This window comes from Mugil cephalus, chromosome 17 (assembly GCF_022458985.1).
Source record: "Mugil cephalus isolate CIBA_MC_2020 chromosome 17, CIBA_Mcephalus_1.1, whole genome shotgun sequence".
In the NCBI taxonomy this organism is placed as follows: domain Eukaryota; kingdom Metazoa; phylum Chordata; class Actinopteri; order Mugiliformes; family Mugilidae; genus Mugil; species Mugil cephalus.
In genome coordinates, this window is record NC_061786.1 from 8,656,733 (window position 1) to 8,675,440 (window position 18,708).

At 43.1% G+C, this 18,708-nt stretch overlaps 3 protein-coding genes across 6 annotated transcripts; all 3 read left to right on the forward strand.

The window, feature by feature from the left end:
- The first annotated feature begins 820 nt into the window (after nt 1-820).
- Nucleotides 821-6,019, forward strand: khdrbs1a (KH domain containing, RNA binding, signal transduction associated 1a). Of its 2 annotated transcripts, XR_007114581.1 has the most exons (11): nt 821-1,200; nt 1,772-1,899; nt 2,233-2,349; nt 2,441-2,587; nt 2,732-2,859; nt 3,004-3,271; nt 3,376-3,452; nt 3,538-3,599; nt 3,709-3,883; nt 5,617-5,676; nt 5,750-6,019. XR_007114581.1 is itself a non-coding variant. In XM_047610557.1 (9 exons), the coding sequence occupies exons 1-9, from the start codon at nt 1,032-1,034 to the stop codon at nt 3,816-3,818; spliced, it is 1,206 nt and encodes a 401-aa protein (XP_047466513.1). In that variant the 5' UTR covers nt 821-1,031; the 3' UTR covers nt 3,819-4,660. The 2 variants fall into 2 exon arrangements, 1 of the variants encoding a protein (XP_047466513.1); XM_047610557.1 differs by lacking the exons at nt 5,617-5,676; nt 5,750-6,019 and having other exon boundaries at nt 3,709-4,660.
- Nucleotides 6,020-7,138: 1,119 nt separating this feature from the next.
- tmem39b (transmembrane protein 39B) lies at nt 7,139-12,589 on the forward strand. Of its 2 annotated transcripts, none has more exons than XM_047610556.1 (9): nt 7,139-7,686; nt 9,065-9,268; nt 9,350-9,569; nt 10,308-10,391; nt 10,514-10,668; nt 11,279-11,612; nt 11,713-11,900; nt 11,990-12,110; nt 12,211-12,589. In XM_047610556.1, exons 2-9 carry the CDS (start codon nt 9,138-9,140, stop codon nt 12,442-12,444), a joined length of 1,467 nt encoding a protein of 488 aa, XP_047466512.1. In that variant the 5' UTR covers nt 7,139-7,686; nt 9,065-9,137; the 3' UTR covers nt 12,445-12,589. The 2 variants fall into 2 exon arrangements, with proteins under 2 accessions (XP_047466512.1, XP_047466511.1); XM_047610555.1 differs by having other exon boundaries at nt 7,141-7,749.
- A 991-nt stretch (nt 12,590-13,580) lies between these two features.
- ccdc28b (coiled-coil domain containing 28B) lies at nt 13,581-18,490 on the forward strand. 2 transcript variants are annotated; one of them, XM_047611239.1, is made up of 6 exons: nt 13,581-13,825; nt 15,220-15,520; nt 15,719-15,888; nt 16,141-16,295; nt 17,565-17,587; nt 17,723-18,490. In XM_047611239.1, exons 2-6 carry the CDS (start codon nt 15,285-15,287, stop codon nt 17,775-17,777), a joined length of 639 nt encoding a protein of 212 aa, XP_047467195.1. In that variant the 5' UTR covers nt 13,581-13,825; nt 15,220-15,284; the 3' UTR covers nt 17,778-18,490. The 2 variants fall into 2 exon arrangements, with proteins under 2 accessions (XP_047467195.1, XP_047467196.1); XM_047611240.1 differs by having other exon boundaries at nt 13,581-13,809.
- The last annotated feature ends 218 nt before the right edge of the window (nt 18,491-18,708 follow it).

The following is an 18,708-nucleotide window of genomic DNA, read 5'->3' on the forward strand; positions in this document are numbered from 1 at the left end:
CGATTCTCCCTGTTTCATTTCAAATGTAAAATCTCTCACTTACCACTGCATTATCTATGATCTGGTTGGTTGGACATCATTAAGTATTTGGAGACAACAACACTGGTGCATGTTCATCTATAAAGTTCTGCTGGGTAAACTCCGAGAATACCTCAGCAACCTTCTCTCAATCCGCTCTAATTGTTACTATCTGTGAGACTCCAAGTCCAAGTAGTTGCTTTTGAATGTTCCTCTGCTTTTAACGGATCAGGGCAAAAACAGCGTTCTCCTGTCATGTACCATGGAATAACGCATGGAATAACATTCGTGATTTTAAGAGTATCACAAAGAATGCGGTGAAGGAGGAATGCCACAGTTTTTCTTGAGAGGCCACTGCTCTTGAACATCTGTCACTCTGTTTCTTAGTTTGAATGTTTTACGGTTTTATTGCTCATCATGTATCACGCACCTATTTTATATTGCCTTTGACTTTGTAGGGCTGCTACTCTGGCCATTGAAATTTGTAATCTCCATCTCGATTTGTAATCTCAATGGCCGGCCCTACAAAATCAAAGGCGAGTCCCATTGATTTCTGATCTCAATGGAACTTCCTGGTTAAATAAAAACAAATAAATAGTACTGTTATATTGGAATGCATGTGTTTTCACTTGGGTGCTTGGTGGATTGGCAAGAGAGCATATATCTGGTAACATGGGTTCATGCAGACATCGCTGTGAATGTTTCCAGAGTGACCCACTTAATCGATCCGGATCCAGGCCTGGATTAACCAGAGGGAGCTACACCATCTCTCCAGGATTTAGTCATCTGGAGCGGTGACGTCATCGCCGTCTCCCTCAAATGCAGCTGCGCCATCCTTCCTTTGTCTACTGAACGAAGCGCCGCGTCCTGCAACAGCGAAGGCACGGACGGGACTCTTCCTTTCCTTTTCTTTTGCAACCAGAGCGTGTCCTTATTTTTTTGTTGGTTGTAGCTGCATTTAAGAAGCCAAACGGACCGAGCAAAGCTTCGTTCGTCAGTCCGGCCGCGAGATTATGAGCGAAGTGAGCGCTAGCAAGAACAACTCCGAGTCCGCCGTAGAGTTAACAACCCCTCCGCAGAAGACAGACAAAATGGAAGACAATAAGTATCTCCCCGAGCTGCTGGCCGAGAAGGACAGCTTGGATTCGTCGTTCACTCACGCCATGAAGCTGATTTCTGCAGGTACTGTGGCTGCATGCTAGCTTTGAGGCTAACGCCGGCTAGTTGGCGGTAGCTCGGCTCGAGGCCTGGTTCGGCTTTTCTTGTCAGAGGCCTGAACAATGGCGCATTATACACGTGGTTGGAGGCGAGCTGTTTGAGCCAAACCTCTGTGGCTGAAATGTTTTATTTATTTGGCTCTATCACTTTTCTAAGTAGTCATCGCATCCGATATTAAACATGTATTTGCATGCATGAATGCGCCTTTGTTAGACCACTGCTTATCCACCGAGCTGGAGTTCATTGATTAACACTGGCTCTCAGACTGTGATTGGAGGGCCCTGCAAGTCTTCATTCATTCATTGCACGAATTCATTTGTGATGGAAACAATAAAGACTGATGCATATCGGTCAAAATGCGCCACATATGAAGGATCGACATGTACACGGCCGATTTTTAGCTTGCTCTAGTATCAGCGGAGAAGGAGCCAGTTTCTGGCCATTGTTATGTGCACCCAGTGTTCAGTGCTATAGTCGTTACGTATGTGGATTCCTCACATTTAATCCATGTTTATTGCCTCTCTTTTCCCTTTAGAAATCGACAGGATCCAGAAAGGGGAAACCAAGAAAGAGCCAGAGAAGGAGACCTATCTGGACCTGTTTGCCACCAAGAATCTGAAGCTCAAAGAGCGAGTGCTCATTCCTACCAAGCAGTACCCTCGGGTATGTGTTTCCCTCCATTTTTAACTAAATTCCCTGGTAGGTGTGACCAGTTGAAGTCATGGTAGCTAACCTAAATGGATTGGCGCTGAGATCCTTTAAATGGGACTACGTGTAATGGACAGAAGTCTGTTAGTGGGCTGTGATGCATAGACTCAGAGATGGCCTATTTTTCCTGTGTAGTGACAGAAGTATGCTCGCTTTGTTAGCTGTGCTCTCCCACAACTGTTCCAGTCATGCGCTTAATATAAGGCAAAGCTTGTTTCTGCATGAGCAGTTTCATGGTACAGGACTTGTTCTGTCCGTGGAGTGCTAAAATAAATGCTTTTCTTACAGGTCAACTTTGTCGGAAAGCTTTTGGGACCTCAGGGCAGCACGATCAAGAGGCTCCAGGAGGAGACTGGGGCAAAGATTTCAGTACTAGGAAAAGGCTCCATGAGGGACAAGAGTAAGGTTCGTATAGATACGTTTTCTTTTCTGTACAGTGTTTATTATTGTGATTGCTATTCAATGAATCATTTACATTTCACTTGTCCTTTTTTAGGAGGAAGAACTTAGGAAGAGTGGTGAGGCCAAATATGCGCACCTTGCCATGGAGCTTCACGTGTTTATTGAGGTGACGGCACCCATTCCAGAGGCCTATCTGCGCATGGCTCATGCCATGGAAGAGGTCAAGAAGTTCCTTATCCCGGTATGTGTCCAGTGAAACCTCTGACACAGAAAGATTTTGTGCACTTGAAATGTAACTCTACTTATGCAAGTCATTTCCTCTCTGCCTGCTACACAACTATAGCATGCAGATATGATAGTTTTGTCTTTTTTTTTTTTCCTCTAGGAACCTGGTGAGCATGACCCATACATGGACCCTCACTTCCTGAATGGATCCCAGGATGGTTCAGGCAGGGGGCGAGGAGGTCACATGGGAAGAGGCAGAGGTGGACCACCTGGTGCTGGAGGACCAAGGTAGGAGCCTGAATTAAGTTTTACTATGTAACATGTACTGGCCTGTTTGGTATGTACATGTTGAACACGTAGCAAGCATTTACAAATAAAAGCTTATGGTATTTGTTTCTTACAGTTGATTTTATTTTACCAAATTTTCCACAGGGGCCGAGGGATGCCACGCGGGGCCCCTCGAGGAGCGATGCGCGGTGGAGCTCCACGGGGAGGACCCGGAAGAGGCGGAGCTCCTAGAGGCGCCCCATCGGGCCGGGGCGGGCTACCCTCTGCTCCTACTAGAGGAGGCTCTGCTCCACGCTCTAGACCGCCTACAGCAGGAGCTCCACGGATGCTCCCCTCCACCGGCATGTCCCACCAGCAGCACCAGGTGCCTCCTTCAGGGGCACAGTCCAAACCCGATGGCTATGATGATTACGTAAGTCCTGCTTCTACATTTTACATGACTTGCCTCCAGGGTGTACTGTGGTTTCATTCTGTAACAGTTGAGACCCGATTAATGTGGCCTGTTTTTACTTTCAGCCTTCATATGACGAGTCTTACGCAGAGCCATCGTATGAGGGATACGATAATTATTATAATCAGCAGTCTGCCCCTGCGTAAGTCCAAACTGGCAACTTTATCTGTCGATTTAAGATGACTAATATGGCACTGTATTAACTCCTTGATATGATCTTCCCTCAGTGATACTGAGTATTATGATTATGGACACGGTGAAGCCCAGGATACATCATATGATTCTTATGGTAAGCTTTGACATCCAAACACCACACACAGACATTAATGTCCACCTCACTCGGAATCTTTAACTAATGTTGTGCCTATTTTGTGCCTCTCTCTGTCTTATATCTGTAGCTCAAGATGACTGGGACAACTCATGGTCCAACTCCGGGGCCGGAGGCAAAGCTCCCCAATCTCGGCAGTCGAAAGGGTCGTACAGAGAGCATCCCTATGGAAGATACTGAACGACTACTGGTAGAGAGTTGCTATAGCAACTGTCTCCAATTGTAACTCGCTTAACTTTTCAAAAGTAATTTCCCTCTCGTTTGTTCCCCCTTTTTTTATGGTTTATTCTACTTTGGGTTTTTTTTTTTTAAACTCGGTTGAGCTGTTTCGTTGGATGTATCATAGCACAAAAGAGAAATTTTTACACGGTCTGGTTCCATTTAATGTTTTCAGTTGCGTAGTTAAGATCCTAGAGGCATAAACTTAAAGGACTGAGTGATATTTTTAAGTGACATTTGATGATTATTTCAGTTAACTGTTATTGAACAAACTGTGACTGTGGCGATAAACGAACACATAGGCTGGATTTTAAAAGTCCTTCTTGACTGGACAAAAAAAATTATTCTTAGTTGCTTGATTTAAATTTGCTATAAATAAAACCGAGTTAGATACAAAGTCAAACAGCACTGAGCTCTATTGCTGCAAACTAAGTCTTAAATTTGTCTATACATTACAAATCTAATGTTTGAAGTAAAAAAATCTCATAAAAACTAGTAATCTATTTGACAGAAATATTTTTCCACAATTGGCATATTACGAAGTAGTCTATTACTATTACTGTCAAAATGACCGCTGACACATAGGTTTGAAGGATTATCAATACATATTGTGTTCGAGGAAGGCTGCAGCCAACTCAATATTTTGTACATAACCTTAGGACAATTGTGTATGCTTTAAGTCGTGCCGTCTCCAAAATGCATAATGCTTGTGTACCTTTGGACTAAATAGGATACTAAACATATCCCAAAATGTATTTCTGCAGTGCGTGTTTCAATAAAGTTTCTAGTTTCTTTTTAATCGATCTAAACCTGGTATTTTGCCTTTGTTGTACCAAAGGAATTTCTTCAGTTTGTGGAAGTGGTCGTTAGTGGTTCTCAGCAGTGCTGACAACGCTGTTGTAGCTGATGTATACACGCTAGCTTGATATTTAAATCAAAAAAAAAAAAAATGTTTTGACAATGATAATCCTCTTCGTCTGTTTTTCAAAACTAAATGACACTTGTAATGTCGCCTTCAAAAAAAAAATAAAGCTCATCGTTCCTTGAAGTAATGTGCTGCCAAATACATGTTTGACTTGACAATGATATATCATAGTGCTTGAACATGTATTGTCATTAACCTTTAGTTAGTGTATCTCTCCAAGCTCTCGAGAGCAGTGCATCTTCAGCCACTTGAAATAACTGAACTTCAACAGTATTTCAAATCAAGCTTGCAGGGACCTTACTTGACTTTGATGCAAAGTCATGCTGGCTGGTTTTTATAAAAGAAAAATATCGCAGAGGAGAGGATTCTAAAAGCCTAAAGATCGCCACAAGAAGGTAAAACTAACCCCAACACTCATTTGTTAGACTTTTGTTTTATTTTTCTGTACAAAACATCCAAGTAATGCAAGTCATCCAAAACATATCAAAAACATTTAAGTACAAAATTATGCTATCAGTAGTTATTTCCGAGCAAAATAAGCCGTACCGAACAATCATGGTTGTGATGCAACTCTTGCTCAAATAAAACCAATAATGATCCATTCATTTCACTCAATACTTATTTCCATCTTGATAACTTCTGTAGACTGTAGATTAATGAAAATTAGTTGCACCCAAAGCCTTAAAACATCCCATTGGTCGACAAAAGCCCCTTAGCTTGAGTTGCATGATACTTTTTATTCTGTAGTACAAAATTTATTTTGCATGTCTATTGTTCACTGTATGCATGCAAATGCTGCTGTGTCCAAGATCTCATTTTCCTTTCTCTTCTTAGGTGGTCAGAACTGTGTAGGTACAGTTGATTCACTGAAGTTCATTGGACTGGACCATAAAGGTCAGTTAAGAAATTACAAATGTTTAACCAGTACAGATAAGGGTTACTAATTATTTTTTCTTGTCTTCTGTAGGTCCATTGATAGTCCCAGGAAAAAGCAGAGGCCTCAGAGTCTCTGAAGTGGTTTTTCTCACTGAGAAAATGCTCCAATCTTTCATGATATTGCTTTATTTACATAACATTTTTTTATTATTTAAAAAAAAAAAGTGTTTTGTATTGTCATTGATCATGTATAGGTTTAGTCTTTTGTATCCAGATTTAATTTTTAACAGTATTTTTTAGCCTTTTTAGACCTTTTAATTGCCTTTTTATTAAAAAAAGAAAATAAAACTTGTAAACTTTGCATTTTTATTCCATCCTTTAGCCAGTTAAAGGGAACCTGTCAAACTTGTAGGTTGATTGCGATCAGCTGGATTTCCAGGCATGTAACTAAAGTGGCTGTCTCACACCGAGGTAAAAATGTGAAAGTTCCCCTACAGTCACCATTTGGTATGTTTTATTTTGTTACGGAAACGTGATTCTGGAAGACGTCCCACTCAGCGTGTAAACTATTGGAAACCAGTTTGTAGTTGCAGGTGGCTGCACTTTCACAAATCATGATCATAAATACTGTTGCAGTTAATACACTAGGTCCCTCTAAATTCTGCTCACCAATCTTTCACGAAGCCCTTCTGCATTTGATCACGCGAGTTGTTGGTACAAGTAGTATCTAACATCATGCATTGCAGTGAGTGGATAATACATCTACTTTGATTTGCCTTTCAGTCTTATTCCACATCATGTAGGTAGTGATCCTATTTTGAGTAACCTCTATCTGGACTGATTCATTTTGAAATGAGGTTATGATGTGAAAATGGCGCCAGTAAAAGTTCATGTGCTCCCAGGTGACTTTATATATTTGCATTGGTTTTAAAACATAGTTTCCGCTTAAAGTTTCTAGTTCAATATAGAGTAAAATTCTTTGCTCTCACTTTGGTTTTCCAGGTTTTTATCTTTGCTCATTATCTTTGCCTGATATCAATTAACTGGGGTGTTTAAATGTAACTTTGAACCTGAAGGTTCATGCAGATGTGTTTATTAACATCATCTATATTGGGTTTTTATACAGTGAGTACGAAGTAGTTGTTTAAAATATATTAAAGCTACACAGCTAATTAAGGCACTGACATGATCTGTGCCTATGCACAGTGAAATGAAAGGGAATCATCCAACAGCAAATCAACGCTTTCATATTTTTAATGAACAATGACCAATCCTTTAGTCGTGTTGATTGAGGTACTGCTATGTGGATGGATTTGTACTTTAAATGTAGGTAGACTAAACAGGAAGTATAACAATTTACATTTATCATCTGCCTGTTTCCTCTAGTGTCAGTTACATAGTATTTAAGTTTTAAGAAACGCCTAAAATGTAAAACAATTATAATGTAAAATAATTATTAATTACCGCAATGACTCTTTCTGTCTTATTTTCTAATGCTGATGTTCTAGTTAATTTAATTTTATGGACTGTGTAGGATAGGGAAATATAAGCCTATTCCTTCCTGAATTGTGGCATTATTGTGTGTATGTGAACTGTACGGTTGTAGTTACACAACATTAATAAGTTCTGGCTAAACTGTCCACATAAAACGGTTGGTTTTGGTGGTGGTGGTGGCGTGTGACTGAAATAAACAAATTCGTCCATTCACTATTCACGCGCTTACTGCTCATTGCACCTATGGTTAGATGCTAAACTGCATTTCGTTTCTCTGTACCTGCGTAATGACAACAAAGTTGAATCTCATCTGATCTAATTGAATCTAGATCATGATTCTAAGTACTTCATCTGTCCAGAGCACACTTGGTTTGAGACTTTCACCCCCCATCTTAAATATCTGCGGAATGTCTCTTTAAATGTCTCTCCTCCCACAGGTCTATAACGCATCCGCGCCCCCATCTATCATCGGCTAGTTTCACATCAACAATGACTGCCTCCGACGCTTTCACTAAAAAACAACCCCGTATTTCAGTAAGTGTCCTGGAAATGTATTGCGTTTAGCCTACAGCCCGTGCATCTCAGCATCAGATCCTGGTAAGGGTGCATGTTCTCTTATAGCTTGTTTGTTGTCGGTAGGAGGCTAGCCAGAGGGTTAGCCAGTTAGCCAGAGATAGTGTTAGCCTAGGCCTCGGTCTTGATGTTTAATCGGGCATTGGTCTTGGCGGACACGCTGGGCTCAGTGCCTCATTGTGTACGTCCGCGTTGTTTTGGCCATGTGCCTCGTGTCTCACTGTGCTGGTCCATTGAGGAGGTTTGTGGCCCCGGGAGGGAAGCTAAGGATGTAGCCGCGTAGCTAGCGCCTGTGCTGCCAGCTTCCGCAAAAACCTGCACCGTCTTAAGGGATGCTGTACAAACTTATTTAACGACAACTGATAACTGTTTGGTGCACATTTACGAGGTGGGGGGATTGTTGGGGGGCTATGTGTCCAGTTTGGCCTTACACGTGTTTCTATTTTTAATCCTGCAGATACATAGTATAGAATGTATTAATTGTCATTGCAGAACACAGGCTGTACAGGAGGTTTTGTTTACAGCTCTATATGAACAGTAGAAATTAAAATTTAAAAATCAATCGTAAAAAGATAAATCTAACTAAATCTAATTTTGAATGTTATATAACACGACTAATATGAAAAATGAAAACGTGGCTATGGAGTACACACCTACCTGTACGACACTAAAAATTGTCATCCACTGTGTATAGAGGTTGTGTATCATTAGCCTAATTGCATAATTGCTTGCGTCTTGTCTGAGCGTTTTCGGAAAACAAGAAAAAAACTACTATTAGCAAGCACGTTGGTATTTTAATTGATATTGTAACAATCAGTCAAACAATGACTTAGGCAATTAGGCTATGAGGCTAACGACGTGTATTTATGTTGTGTTTATTTAGGCTCTATGCACCTTTCATTTTATTGCCACCCACTGACCAAAATATTATTCATGCCCAGCTATTAACTTACACTCACGCCCCATTTCATTAGGTACTCTAATGAAAATGTCTGCATTCTAATATAACAGCCCTGCACTAAGTCTCAATTCTGTGAGTGTTGTAACAACACGGTGTCAGAAAGGTGGTCATTTAACAGTGTGATCGTTTTGCAGGATGCTGTTTATGCTGGGGTTAAATTCAACTACTTTCAAAACACAACACAATTCACTGCAAACCACAGCCTCCAAAATGAAAACACAGATTAATCTACCGCCGCTGTGTCAGAATGCATTAGTTTCCCCCAGTGTATGTAATGAACTGGAAAGTGTGTGTTTATTCTACTTTTGATCGATCGCATGAATTTTGCATAATTGTTGAACGTTGCACCCTTTCTGACCGACTGCTTCGCCGCAACAGGTATAGAAGACAGGAAATAAATCGCCAAACCACAGCAGCCAGCTGAGAGAAGTCAGCCCTGGGTGTGTCTGCGATGGCCGGGGGAAGGAGAGGGGCAAATCGCACCACGTACTGCCGACCTCCTCTAAGCGGTGAACCAGGCTCAGTGAGCAATGGCAACCACACGACCAGCTCCCCGATGACCGGGGTTCGGTCTCGCACGAGGTAAACCGGACTCCGGTGCGCTGCTTCATTGCATGCGCCCATGACGAAAACGCTACAAGGTGGTTTTTCTGCTTTCCACAGGAACGGATCGGGGACGTGCATGTCCAGCCCTCCGCTCGCCGCGCAGACCGTGGTTCCTCTGAAGCACTGCAAGATCCCCGAGCTGTCTGTGGACCGAAACGTGTTGTTCGAGCTCCATCTTTTCTTCTGCCACCTCATCGCCCTCTTCGTGCATTATGTCAACATCTACAAGACCGTGTGGTGGTACCCCCCATCACACCCTCCCTCGCACACGTCTCTGGTGAGCGGTTGTTATAATTCGAGGGTTGCCTCATTTCTGCTGAAGTCGGGTCATTTGTATTTTAATTGTTCTAATATCGCAAATCACAGGCTACTTTCACACCTATATTTAGTTTAGTTCATAGAGGAGAAGTTCTGCCCCACCCTCAACTCGACGCACTTTCACCTTTTGTGATTCTTACAATTTTTCATTAAATTTGGATTTTAGCGCGTTCAGTTTGGTTGAGCATTAATCCGACACAAAAGAAACAACATTATCATCTATAAGCTGGGATTCTGCACTGTTGCTGCGACATAAGAAACTCCTAAGGAGAAGAGCAGCTCTGGGGGCATGCAATGACCTCACCATACTGGTCCGTGTATAAGGTGTGTTCTCACTGCGAGCAAATGGCTGAGGGGAGTGATCACGCTCTATAACCTGGTCTCAGCCCAGTGAATCTGCTTTGAAGGTGTGATTGCTGCTTCACAGCAGTCCAAACAAACCAACCCAGGAGACAAGTGTCCCAGTTTCGGAACAATGAAATAGGTGTGAAAACTCCAACGTGTTTCTTTAAGCGGAAAACGGCCTGTAGCGCCCTTTTAACAGGGAAAAAACCTGGTTACACTTTGGTTAAACCATCTGCGTAGAGATCCCTCCTCCATCTAGATGTTGTGCGTACATAATAGAGCAACAGTAAGTATGATTGACAGAGGCATTGAGCCACTTGGTATAACCCTTAATCAATTTTCTGATTTGCAGAACTTCCATCTCATTGATTATAACATGCTGGTGTTCACAATCATCATACTGGCGAGGAGGTTAATTGCAGCAATTGTTAAAGAGGTAAGAATTTAGTTTTTGTCTTCCTCGAGCCTTTGTTCCAGCCTCTCAAGTAATCACATCGTTCCTTTTGTTTTTGCATCGCTGCAAAATTGTATTAATGTATTTAACTATTCTGTCTCCAGGCCTCACAGAGTGGGAAACTCTCCTTTCCTCATTCAATCTTTTTAGTGATGGTGCGCTTCGCAGTGCTAACGCTGACAGGCTGGAGTCTTTGCCGTTCCCTCATTTACCTCTTCAGGACCTATTCTGTCCTCAGCCTGCTCTTCCTCTGCTACCCGTAAGTAATCCTCACACTCAAAGGCTGTTATCTCCTAGTTTTCTCACCTATTAGCTGAAGGGCAGTCAACGTCTTCTAAAATAAATTGTTCAATGAACTTACCGTCCTCCCCCAACTCTCTCTTTGAACATTTATTTCATTGATACGGTTTAATGTAGCCTATATGTTCATATGTGGAATTCATGGCACAATTTAAAACGGATAAAACCAATTGTCTCTAGGTGTTACCTACCCTATCTGTCTTTTCTGATATAGCATGCCATGGTTTATGCTGGAAGGGTGCGAGAATTAGCCTGTGTACGTGGTCAACAAAAGCAGTCTGAAATGGATATTTGAATAGTGGAAGTGAACATTCAAATGTTTTTTTTTGCCTTCCTGGATCCATTAATGCAGTTTGAAATTGAGTTTGAGTTTCATACGTCCCCCATTTCCTTCTCTCTCAAACTAGTGTACTATAGCAGTGTTCTGAATTTATAAGACAACAATTTGTGGTTCTGTAGATGGCCCCGGTGTGTTTGCATTTACTAATCCTCCTAGATGTAGGTGGCATGATTCATATGCCAGGCTAGACGTCCCGCAGAAATTAACTGTAGCCCTTGTTTTTCCACAGATTTGGGATGTACATCCCGTTCTTCCGACTGAACTGTGACTTCCGGCGGGCGGGTCCGCTCTCCCCCATCGCCAGCATCGGCTCTAAAGAGGTGGGCAGCATGGGCCGGGGGAGGGACTACCTGACTGTGCTGAAGGAGACGTGGAAGCAGCACACCAGCCAGCTGTACGGCGTCCAGGCCATGCCGACACACGCCTGCTGCCTCTCCCCGGACCTCATCCGGAAGGAGGTGGAGTACCTGAAGATGGACTTCAACTGGAGGATGAAGGAAGTGCTGGTCAGCTCAATGCTCAGTGCTTACTATGTGGCGTTTGTTCCTGTATGGTTTGTAAAGGTAAAGAGCTGTCTTTATAAACACGAATTTGACCTTTAACCTGCTTCAGTAACTCTTCTCACACCTCTTGGTACGTTCCTGCCTTCGTCTTCTCCTTCAGAGCACCCAGTACGTGGACAAGCGTTGGTCTTGTGAGCTGTTCATCCTGGTGTCAGTGAGCACGTCAGTCATCCTCATGAGGCACCTGTTGCCCCCTCGATACTGTGACCTGCTCCACAAAGCGGCAGCTCACCTCGGCTGCTGGCAGAAAGTAGACCCCTCACTCTGCTCAAACGTCCTCCAGCACATGTGCGTACCTCTCTTTGGACTTTTAGGTCCAGTCAGACTCATTTTGAATCAAAATCTCACTCCGTTGTTGTTGCTTTTTTTTTGCACAGATGGACAGAGGAGTACATGTGGCCTCAGGGAGTCCTGGTTAAGCATAATAAGAATGTCTATAAGGCCATGGGCCACTATAATGTTGCGATCCCGTCGGACGTTTCACATTATCGCTTCTATGTAAGTAATCGTAAATGGACAGCCGTGGTAGAACTACAATGCTCACCAGAGACTGCTCTGACATATTCGTTTTGTATTAATTATCCCTTCCCTCTTCTAGTTCTTCTTCAACAAGCCTTTACGAATACTGAACATACTCATCATCCTGGAAGGTGCCATGATATTCTACCAGCTCTACTCGTTGATGTGCTCAGAAAAGTGGCATCAGACGATATCGCTGGCCCTGATTCTCTTCAGCAACTACTACGCCTTCTTCAAGCTCCTGCGAGACAGAATAGTCCTAGGGAAGGCATACTCGTTCTCAAACAGCTCCTCAGACCAGAAAGTCAGCTAGACTTAAATTATTGTTGATCATTCTCACTATGGAACAAAACAGAACATGCCTAAGAGCCCTGTATTTTTTCTACAATCTGCTTTTTGTGTCACATTTTTGTTCTGATCTGCCATAATAAAAAGAAATATTTTTGTATTACTTAAAATTGTTTCAGTTTTGTGAAGTTTTGTGCAGCAGTCTCCACAGTTGATTGAGAAATGCCAGAGCCCAGTTGGCAACATCCTCTAAGTCAAACCTGACATTAAGCTTCTAGTTAAAAATAAACAAGCGGTCCAGTCACATAGCACCTCTGTAACTATTTCAAGCATGTGTTCTGAGGACTAGTAAGTGTTTCCTGTTTTGATGACTGAGGAGACCTGCGGGTCAGAGTTCACCATTGTTTCTCTTTTAAGAGTCGATATGAACGCTGAAGGCTGCTTTTGGAGAGAAGAGTCATTATTCTCACATGTGCCATCATGTAGCGTCGCCCCCACAGACTTCAATATGCACTATACATTAATTATTCACAGTAAATGTGACAACCCACCGTGATCCTAATGGACAAAAGACCAATGTTACAATAAAGTGGAGTCATTTCGTCAGACTTTGGAAAAGGTCCTGCAGAGCCGGCATAAGATAGGTATCACAAGATCTCTGGGAAGATTCTCAGTCATCTAAGCTTTTGTACTGTGCAGCTGACAGCCATTTGAGTGTCCACCTAACCCCAACCCACAGATGCTCCTAATAAACTCCCCACCAGTAGGTTAAAACTAAAGAAGCTATTTGGATAGGAGTGGTGAAGCATCTTTAAGAAACCTCTAACAAGTTGGATACAGACAACACAAGAGAGGTCAGTGTCTGGAGTAGAGGATTCACCAGTTAAATATCCACAAAACTGTGAGAAACTGGCACTTCAAGATGTCAAAAAAATGGAGGATTGTTGTGATAAATGTAGAGCGACTGGCGTTACTATGCGGACTGTTTGGAGCAAAAATATGAAACACCCCTGGCCATAATAGACTATTTATGTTAGATACGGATCATCAGCTGATGCATGCCTTCAGCCGCACGGAGCATCCTGGTCGCTGCACTGAGTAAACACTAACGGCAACATACAGGGCTCCTCCTCCTCCTCCTCCTCTTGCTCCAGGCGCACGGGGCGGCGCACTGGCCCTTTAAGAAGGATAAAGACGACATCTCCGCACCAGCCGAGCGCATCGATACCGCGCTTTACATTTCATCCGTAATCTACGCCGCCACAGCGGGGAGCACTGAACCGTCCTGATTTTTTTTTTTTTTTTTTTAAATGGTTAATTCATGTGAAGCGACCTTTTGAATCCTAATGCTCGAGAAATGCGCCGCCGCGCTCAGCCGGTTTGCTCTCTGGTGCGTAATTGATTCGGTAAGTCTTATTTGTGTCATCCGCAGACGATAAATCCGTCTTCTCTCAGCCCGAATTTATACACGCGATGCAGCAAACGTCTCTCTACGTGTTGTTCGCAATTCCAATTGTGTATAAGAGGTACGCTCTCAGGAAAAATGGATATTTCAGCGCATAAAGTTGCCATTGTTTATTACTGTAGTGGCCATCTTTGGATCCTACTTGAAGAGCGGCAGGCGCAGTGTTCAGGAGACAGCTGCTATTAAAACAGTGATTCCAACTAATGTGCTGACATAGAGCGTTATTTATCCAGTTCAGCTGAATTCTGTTCAGTTCAGATTTATTTGTGTTCGTCTGTAACGGTCCAAATTGCCACAAGGTGCTGTACAGATCCCTGAATTGATTTTTTTTTATGTGTTTTCCAATTGGGACATAATAGTCGGGCTCTCAAATGAGTTAAAGCTTTGTTTAGTTTTAGGACTAATGGATAAATTAGAGGTGGAGATGGATGCCTCGGTCTGTGCTTCCTGGGATGTGATGATCAGGATAACTGGATGGCGTAGAGTGCTTTAAACTGACATATTCATCATGCTGCAGCCATGCGTCAATCAAACTAAACAGATCAGTCATCAGATCATTTGTTAAAGCATATTCAGACAAAAAAAAAGAACATTTAAGTGTTCTGTCCTTGTAGAGTGTTTGTATTGATTTTTTTATTATCTTCTTACAAATAACTCCTCTTTTGTTGTTGCTCTAGAGGAGACACAGAGAAGTTTGTAAGACTGCAACTCTGCCTCCTTCCCAGATCCATTAACGTAGACAAACAGCTAATACCTTAAGGAATAAGCCTCCTGCAATACAATATCGAATACATACCCTATTACTACCCTAACTCAAACTCATACATGACGACTGTTGCATTAAATTGCAGTGGTGTTTCTATTTGTCTACTGCAGCTCCTATATCCTAATTTTTCCATTCAGGCTTTGTCTGTAAATGATGGTCTATAATATCTGTAATCTGCGTGTTTCACTCATCTGTGTCCTGAAATCTTTACAGACTTCTTGATCATTCCTGAAGCATATAATTTATTTGTGTAGTTAGAAAACAGTAATGCATCATCCTTCCATTCACACGTATTGACTAAGCTCTTTCCTTCTTGAGGCTGGTCTAAAAAATATCTCCTCTTCGTCACTCTCGCTTTTTATTACAATGTAGAAACCTAACAGCAGGAGCACGCAGGATTTGTTTTTCTTCTGTGACAGTTCTACGTCTGCGGTCTGCTGCTGTCAAACTAATGGAACCATCCCTAAACGTCGCACAGAGGAGGATCCCGGCCTGCAGTGCTACTTTTGGCACAGTTCTCCTCAGAGAGAAGGCGGCTGCTTTTCAACTTCCCACCTTTGTTGTTTCAGGACGTCCTGCACGCCAACCGGGCTGCACTCCCTCGCCTTGCCCCGGTGGGAAAAAGAAGCGAGTAATGGAAGACAAACGCAAGAAGCGGAGCCCCAAGGTGTCCCTCCCGCAGCCCCCTCCTCCCCCCATCAACCCCCGCAAGCTCTCCGTCCTGCCTGCCAGCAAAAGTGCCACCTTCTCCCTAGGCCTGCCGCAGCCTCCCTCCCCTAAGAACAGAGGCAAGTATAAGCGATCCATAGGCGCCCCAGGACAACCCAAAGAGGTGCTGGCGACCGTCGCAGCTCCACCAAAGATCACCAGGTTTGCATCTTCGTTACCCTCCTGAAAACTGTAACGTAGAAACGCCTGCTGCCTTTTTCTTCATGTGGATTAACTGGTTACGGTTACACACCCTAAACATCAAGCTTTTAGACATTTTACTGCTAATAATAACAGCTCAAGTGAACAAGAGTGGTTGCATTCACCTCCAAATGTGACTGTCTGCCCTTTTTCTCTCAGGCCCCACAAAGAGAAGCCCAGGGCCCCCCAGCCAGCAGGGCCCAGTAAAGTAGTCCAGTCTTCCCCCCTGCAGCACTCGTTCCTCACAGATGTCTCAGACGTGAGAGAGATGGAGGGAGGCCTCCTCAACCTCCTCAACGACTTCCACTCAGGCAAACTGCAGGCTTTCGGTAAGACAACCCGGATTTCTCAGGCCACCGAGGGAATATTCTGTTACAGGCCGAAAATAAAGGCGATTGAAAAGCTACTTTGTTACGTCAATCACACTGAAATCAAATAGCCTCGGTGCTATTTATACTAATCGGCTGCCATGGAAATACTTTTGACTTTGGTGATATCAAAAGAGGTAACACTTTGCACCCTCGGTGAAGTGTGCAGCAGCAGCAGCAGCAGCAGTCTGGTTTAACCCGTCTGGTTTCTAGGTAAGGTGTGCTCCTTTGAGCAGCTGGAACACGTGCGTGAGATGCAGGAGAAGCTGGCACGACTGCACTTCAGCCTGGACAGCCACGTGGAGGAGCTCTCCGAGGACCAGAGGAAGTGCGCCTCGGACCACAACCTGGAACACCTGCTGTGCAACGTAAGCATGAATCACGTTAGCAGATCAAAGCCGCAGTGAAAAACTTTTTCTTTTTTTTTTACTGCAAGGCTAATGAAAGTACTCTTGGTGTGCCCAGATGATACACGGCCACGGCCTCTTAGTCCCTTCTCCTCTTCCAGCAATCTCTGATGAGGAAAAAAATACACCAATAATGAAATGATATTTTTGCCCTTACCACTGAACAACCTCCCTTTTTATAATACAATCGTTCTCATAATTTATTCAGAATATCAAAAACCTCTCTTTGACACTTTGAGGTTCTATTTCATTCTTCCTGGCTGTCGGAGACGGTGAACTCATAGAACCCGGGTTACAGTTGTGACTCTCAATTCTCCACCGCAGGCTCTGCCATACTCCCTTTATCAGCTCTGGCAAACAGGCACTACAGGTGGACATAAAATCATTGTATGACACCTGCACCTGCACCTGGGGGAGAACGTCTCCACAAAAGACAAATACACTTAAGATATACGGAAAGACTTACCTGCTGCTGATTAGGCTCGAATGGAACTGACAGTTATTTTCATAATTTACATGATGCTGTAGCTTTAACAAAGATACACTAGAACACCATAAAGTATATTTCTTTATTGATTACCTTTAAATTTCACTCGTTGCATGCCTGAAACAACTCCTGCGTTATAATAAATCTGAATCTACTGCAGTACTGTACTTGTGCCAAGTTGGACAGGACACTGAAGAGGGGTAAGCAGCTCCTTAAAGAGAGTGAAGGGAGTTTTTACTGTAGGTCCAGACTGTCAAGGATAGTTCTATGAAGTTAAATATTCTGTTCAGGGGGACGTTAACACACAGCAGTGTATTAGTTATTTTTATATCTGCCGACAGTGTTAATTGCTCTCTAAAAATGCCTTGAGTTTCTGTTGTTAGTGTGTTGCGTTCTCCTGGTTACCCACACCCGAGGCTGGTATGCTCACTGCAGGGCAGTCGCAGTGCTATGTGTGAGGGTGGTGCGAAAAAGCCGACAGCTCAATACTTGCTAGCTGTTGCAGCAGCGGATTATTTTCCATGGAGCAGATTGGCTGTGGGGCAACTTTCCTTACGCGAGAAGGCAAGCCGAGCATTCGCATTCGTAAACAGTGTAGTCAGATGGCACGAGTTTCATTGAAATATTGACCTGATCCACGCACTGTTATGTAATGTGATCACACTTAGAGATTAGCGCTCTGTCCTGCATTTTTTTTTGTTTGTTTTGTTTTCAATACACCTCTCATCCCTTTGTTTCTGCAGCTGGAAGAGCTCAGCACCTCAATGTATCCTTTCCGTAATGAACGCCTCTTTTTTTTTATGGGAAAGACCCAGCAACCCCAGGAGCAGACGCCGCATTTGAATGATCTGTGTTCATTTCAAAGTCCCACTGTGTGAGTCCTTAACGCGTCCGTGTCCAGACAAAAGCTCCACTTGGCAGAGAACCAGGACCTGCCCAAGACATCTGGTCCCTGACGGAGCGAGGTGTGCAGGACTGAGACTACACACACACACACACACACTCATCTTCTCCCAACATCTAACAAGTCCCGGTTGCCATGGCATTGATCCAGCTGCCTTAGTAACGGAGTGGAAAGATCCACAGGAGGAGGGGCTATTTTTTTTTTTTTTTTTTTTTTTCATTTGGTCAATGAAGCTTAGGGAACAATACAGTGACTCAAAGCAGCCGAGCATATCATTAAACCAAAATCATAAAGCCCTCATTCACTCATGCACAAAAATGACTGGATGGTTTACTGAACAGGAATGTGACAGTAACACATTTTAGGTTTAAGTTATGAACATGTTTAAAAGCTTCTGTTCTGTGGTTACATTGTGTTGTTTTCCCTGACAAAAAAAAAAAGCACATTACAGGAGAATCTCTAATCTTTCTTTAGTTTCTGAATATGTCTGTTACATCTGTTATGTGTAAGTAAAGGTATGAAACCTGCACCATGTTTTAGTAGCAAACACATTTGGCCGTTTTGACAACACCACTGTGCTTAGCCCGGATGTTTTAAGGGAACTTTGCAGCTATTCTGAATGCTCTCCCTTATTTTTATATCTTTGCTAAACGTTTATTACTGGAAAACAGACCGGGTTTAATAAAAGCTGGGTGTTGCTTTCTTATACTGGAGTGCCGGAGGTGGTCTACTGTAAAAAAAAAAAAAAAAAAAAGAAAGAGAAAAGGTTTGCTTATGTGTAAATTGTTGATATAAAGTTGCTATTACATGCAGTTCAGCTCCTGTACTGGTTGACTGAATTGCCTTCAGGCCTTTTTGAACCAGGACCCAGTAGCAGCATCCCTCCAAGCACAAGCTAATCCACCCTGCTACTGAGACGCTTTAAAGCCACCTACGGTACTGTCACACGTCCGACACAGGAAGACAGTTACTCATGTTGGACA

Excerpts from the sequence above, each read along its gene's own strand:
- ccdc28b (XM_047611239.1), top strand. The coding sequence starts at position 15,285 with ATGGAAGACAAACGCAAGAAGCGGAGCCCCAAGGTGTCCCTCCCGCAG. Across the intron at positions 15,521-15,718 it reads GCTCCACCAAAGATCACCAG|GCCCCACAAAGAGAAGCCCA; the intron begins GTTTGCATCTTC and ends TTTTTCTCTCAG. Across the intron at positions 16,296-17,564 it reads TGGAACACCTGCTGTGCAAC|CTGGAAGAGCTCAGCACCTC; the intron begins GTAAGCATGAAT and ends TTGTTTCTGCAG.
- tmem39b (XM_047610556.1), top strand. The coding sequence starts at position 9,138 with ATGGCCGGGGGAAGGAGAGGGGCAAATCGCACCACGTACTGCCGACCT. Across the intron at positions 9,269-9,349 it reads GGGGTTCGGTCTCGCACGAG|GAACGGATCGGGGACGTGCA; the intron begins GTAAACCGGACT and ends TGCTTTCCACAG. Across the intron at positions 10,392-10,513 it reads TTGCAGCAATTGTTAAAGAG|GCCTCACAGAGTGGGAAACT; the intron begins GTAAGAATTTAG and ends TTCTGTCTCCAG.
- khdrbs1a (XM_047610557.1), top strand. The coding sequence starts at position 1,032 with ATGAGCGAAGTGAGCGCTAGCAAGAACAACTCCGAGTCCGCCGTAGAG. Across the intron at positions 1,201-1,771 it reads CATGAAGCTGATTTCTGCAG|AAATCGACAGGATCCAGAAA; the intron begins GTACTGTGGCTG and ends TTTTCCCTTTAG. Across the intron at positions 3,453-3,537 it reads AATCAGCAGTCTGCCCCTGC|TGATACTGAGTATTATGATT; the intron begins GTAAGTCCAAAC and ends ATCTTCCCTCAG.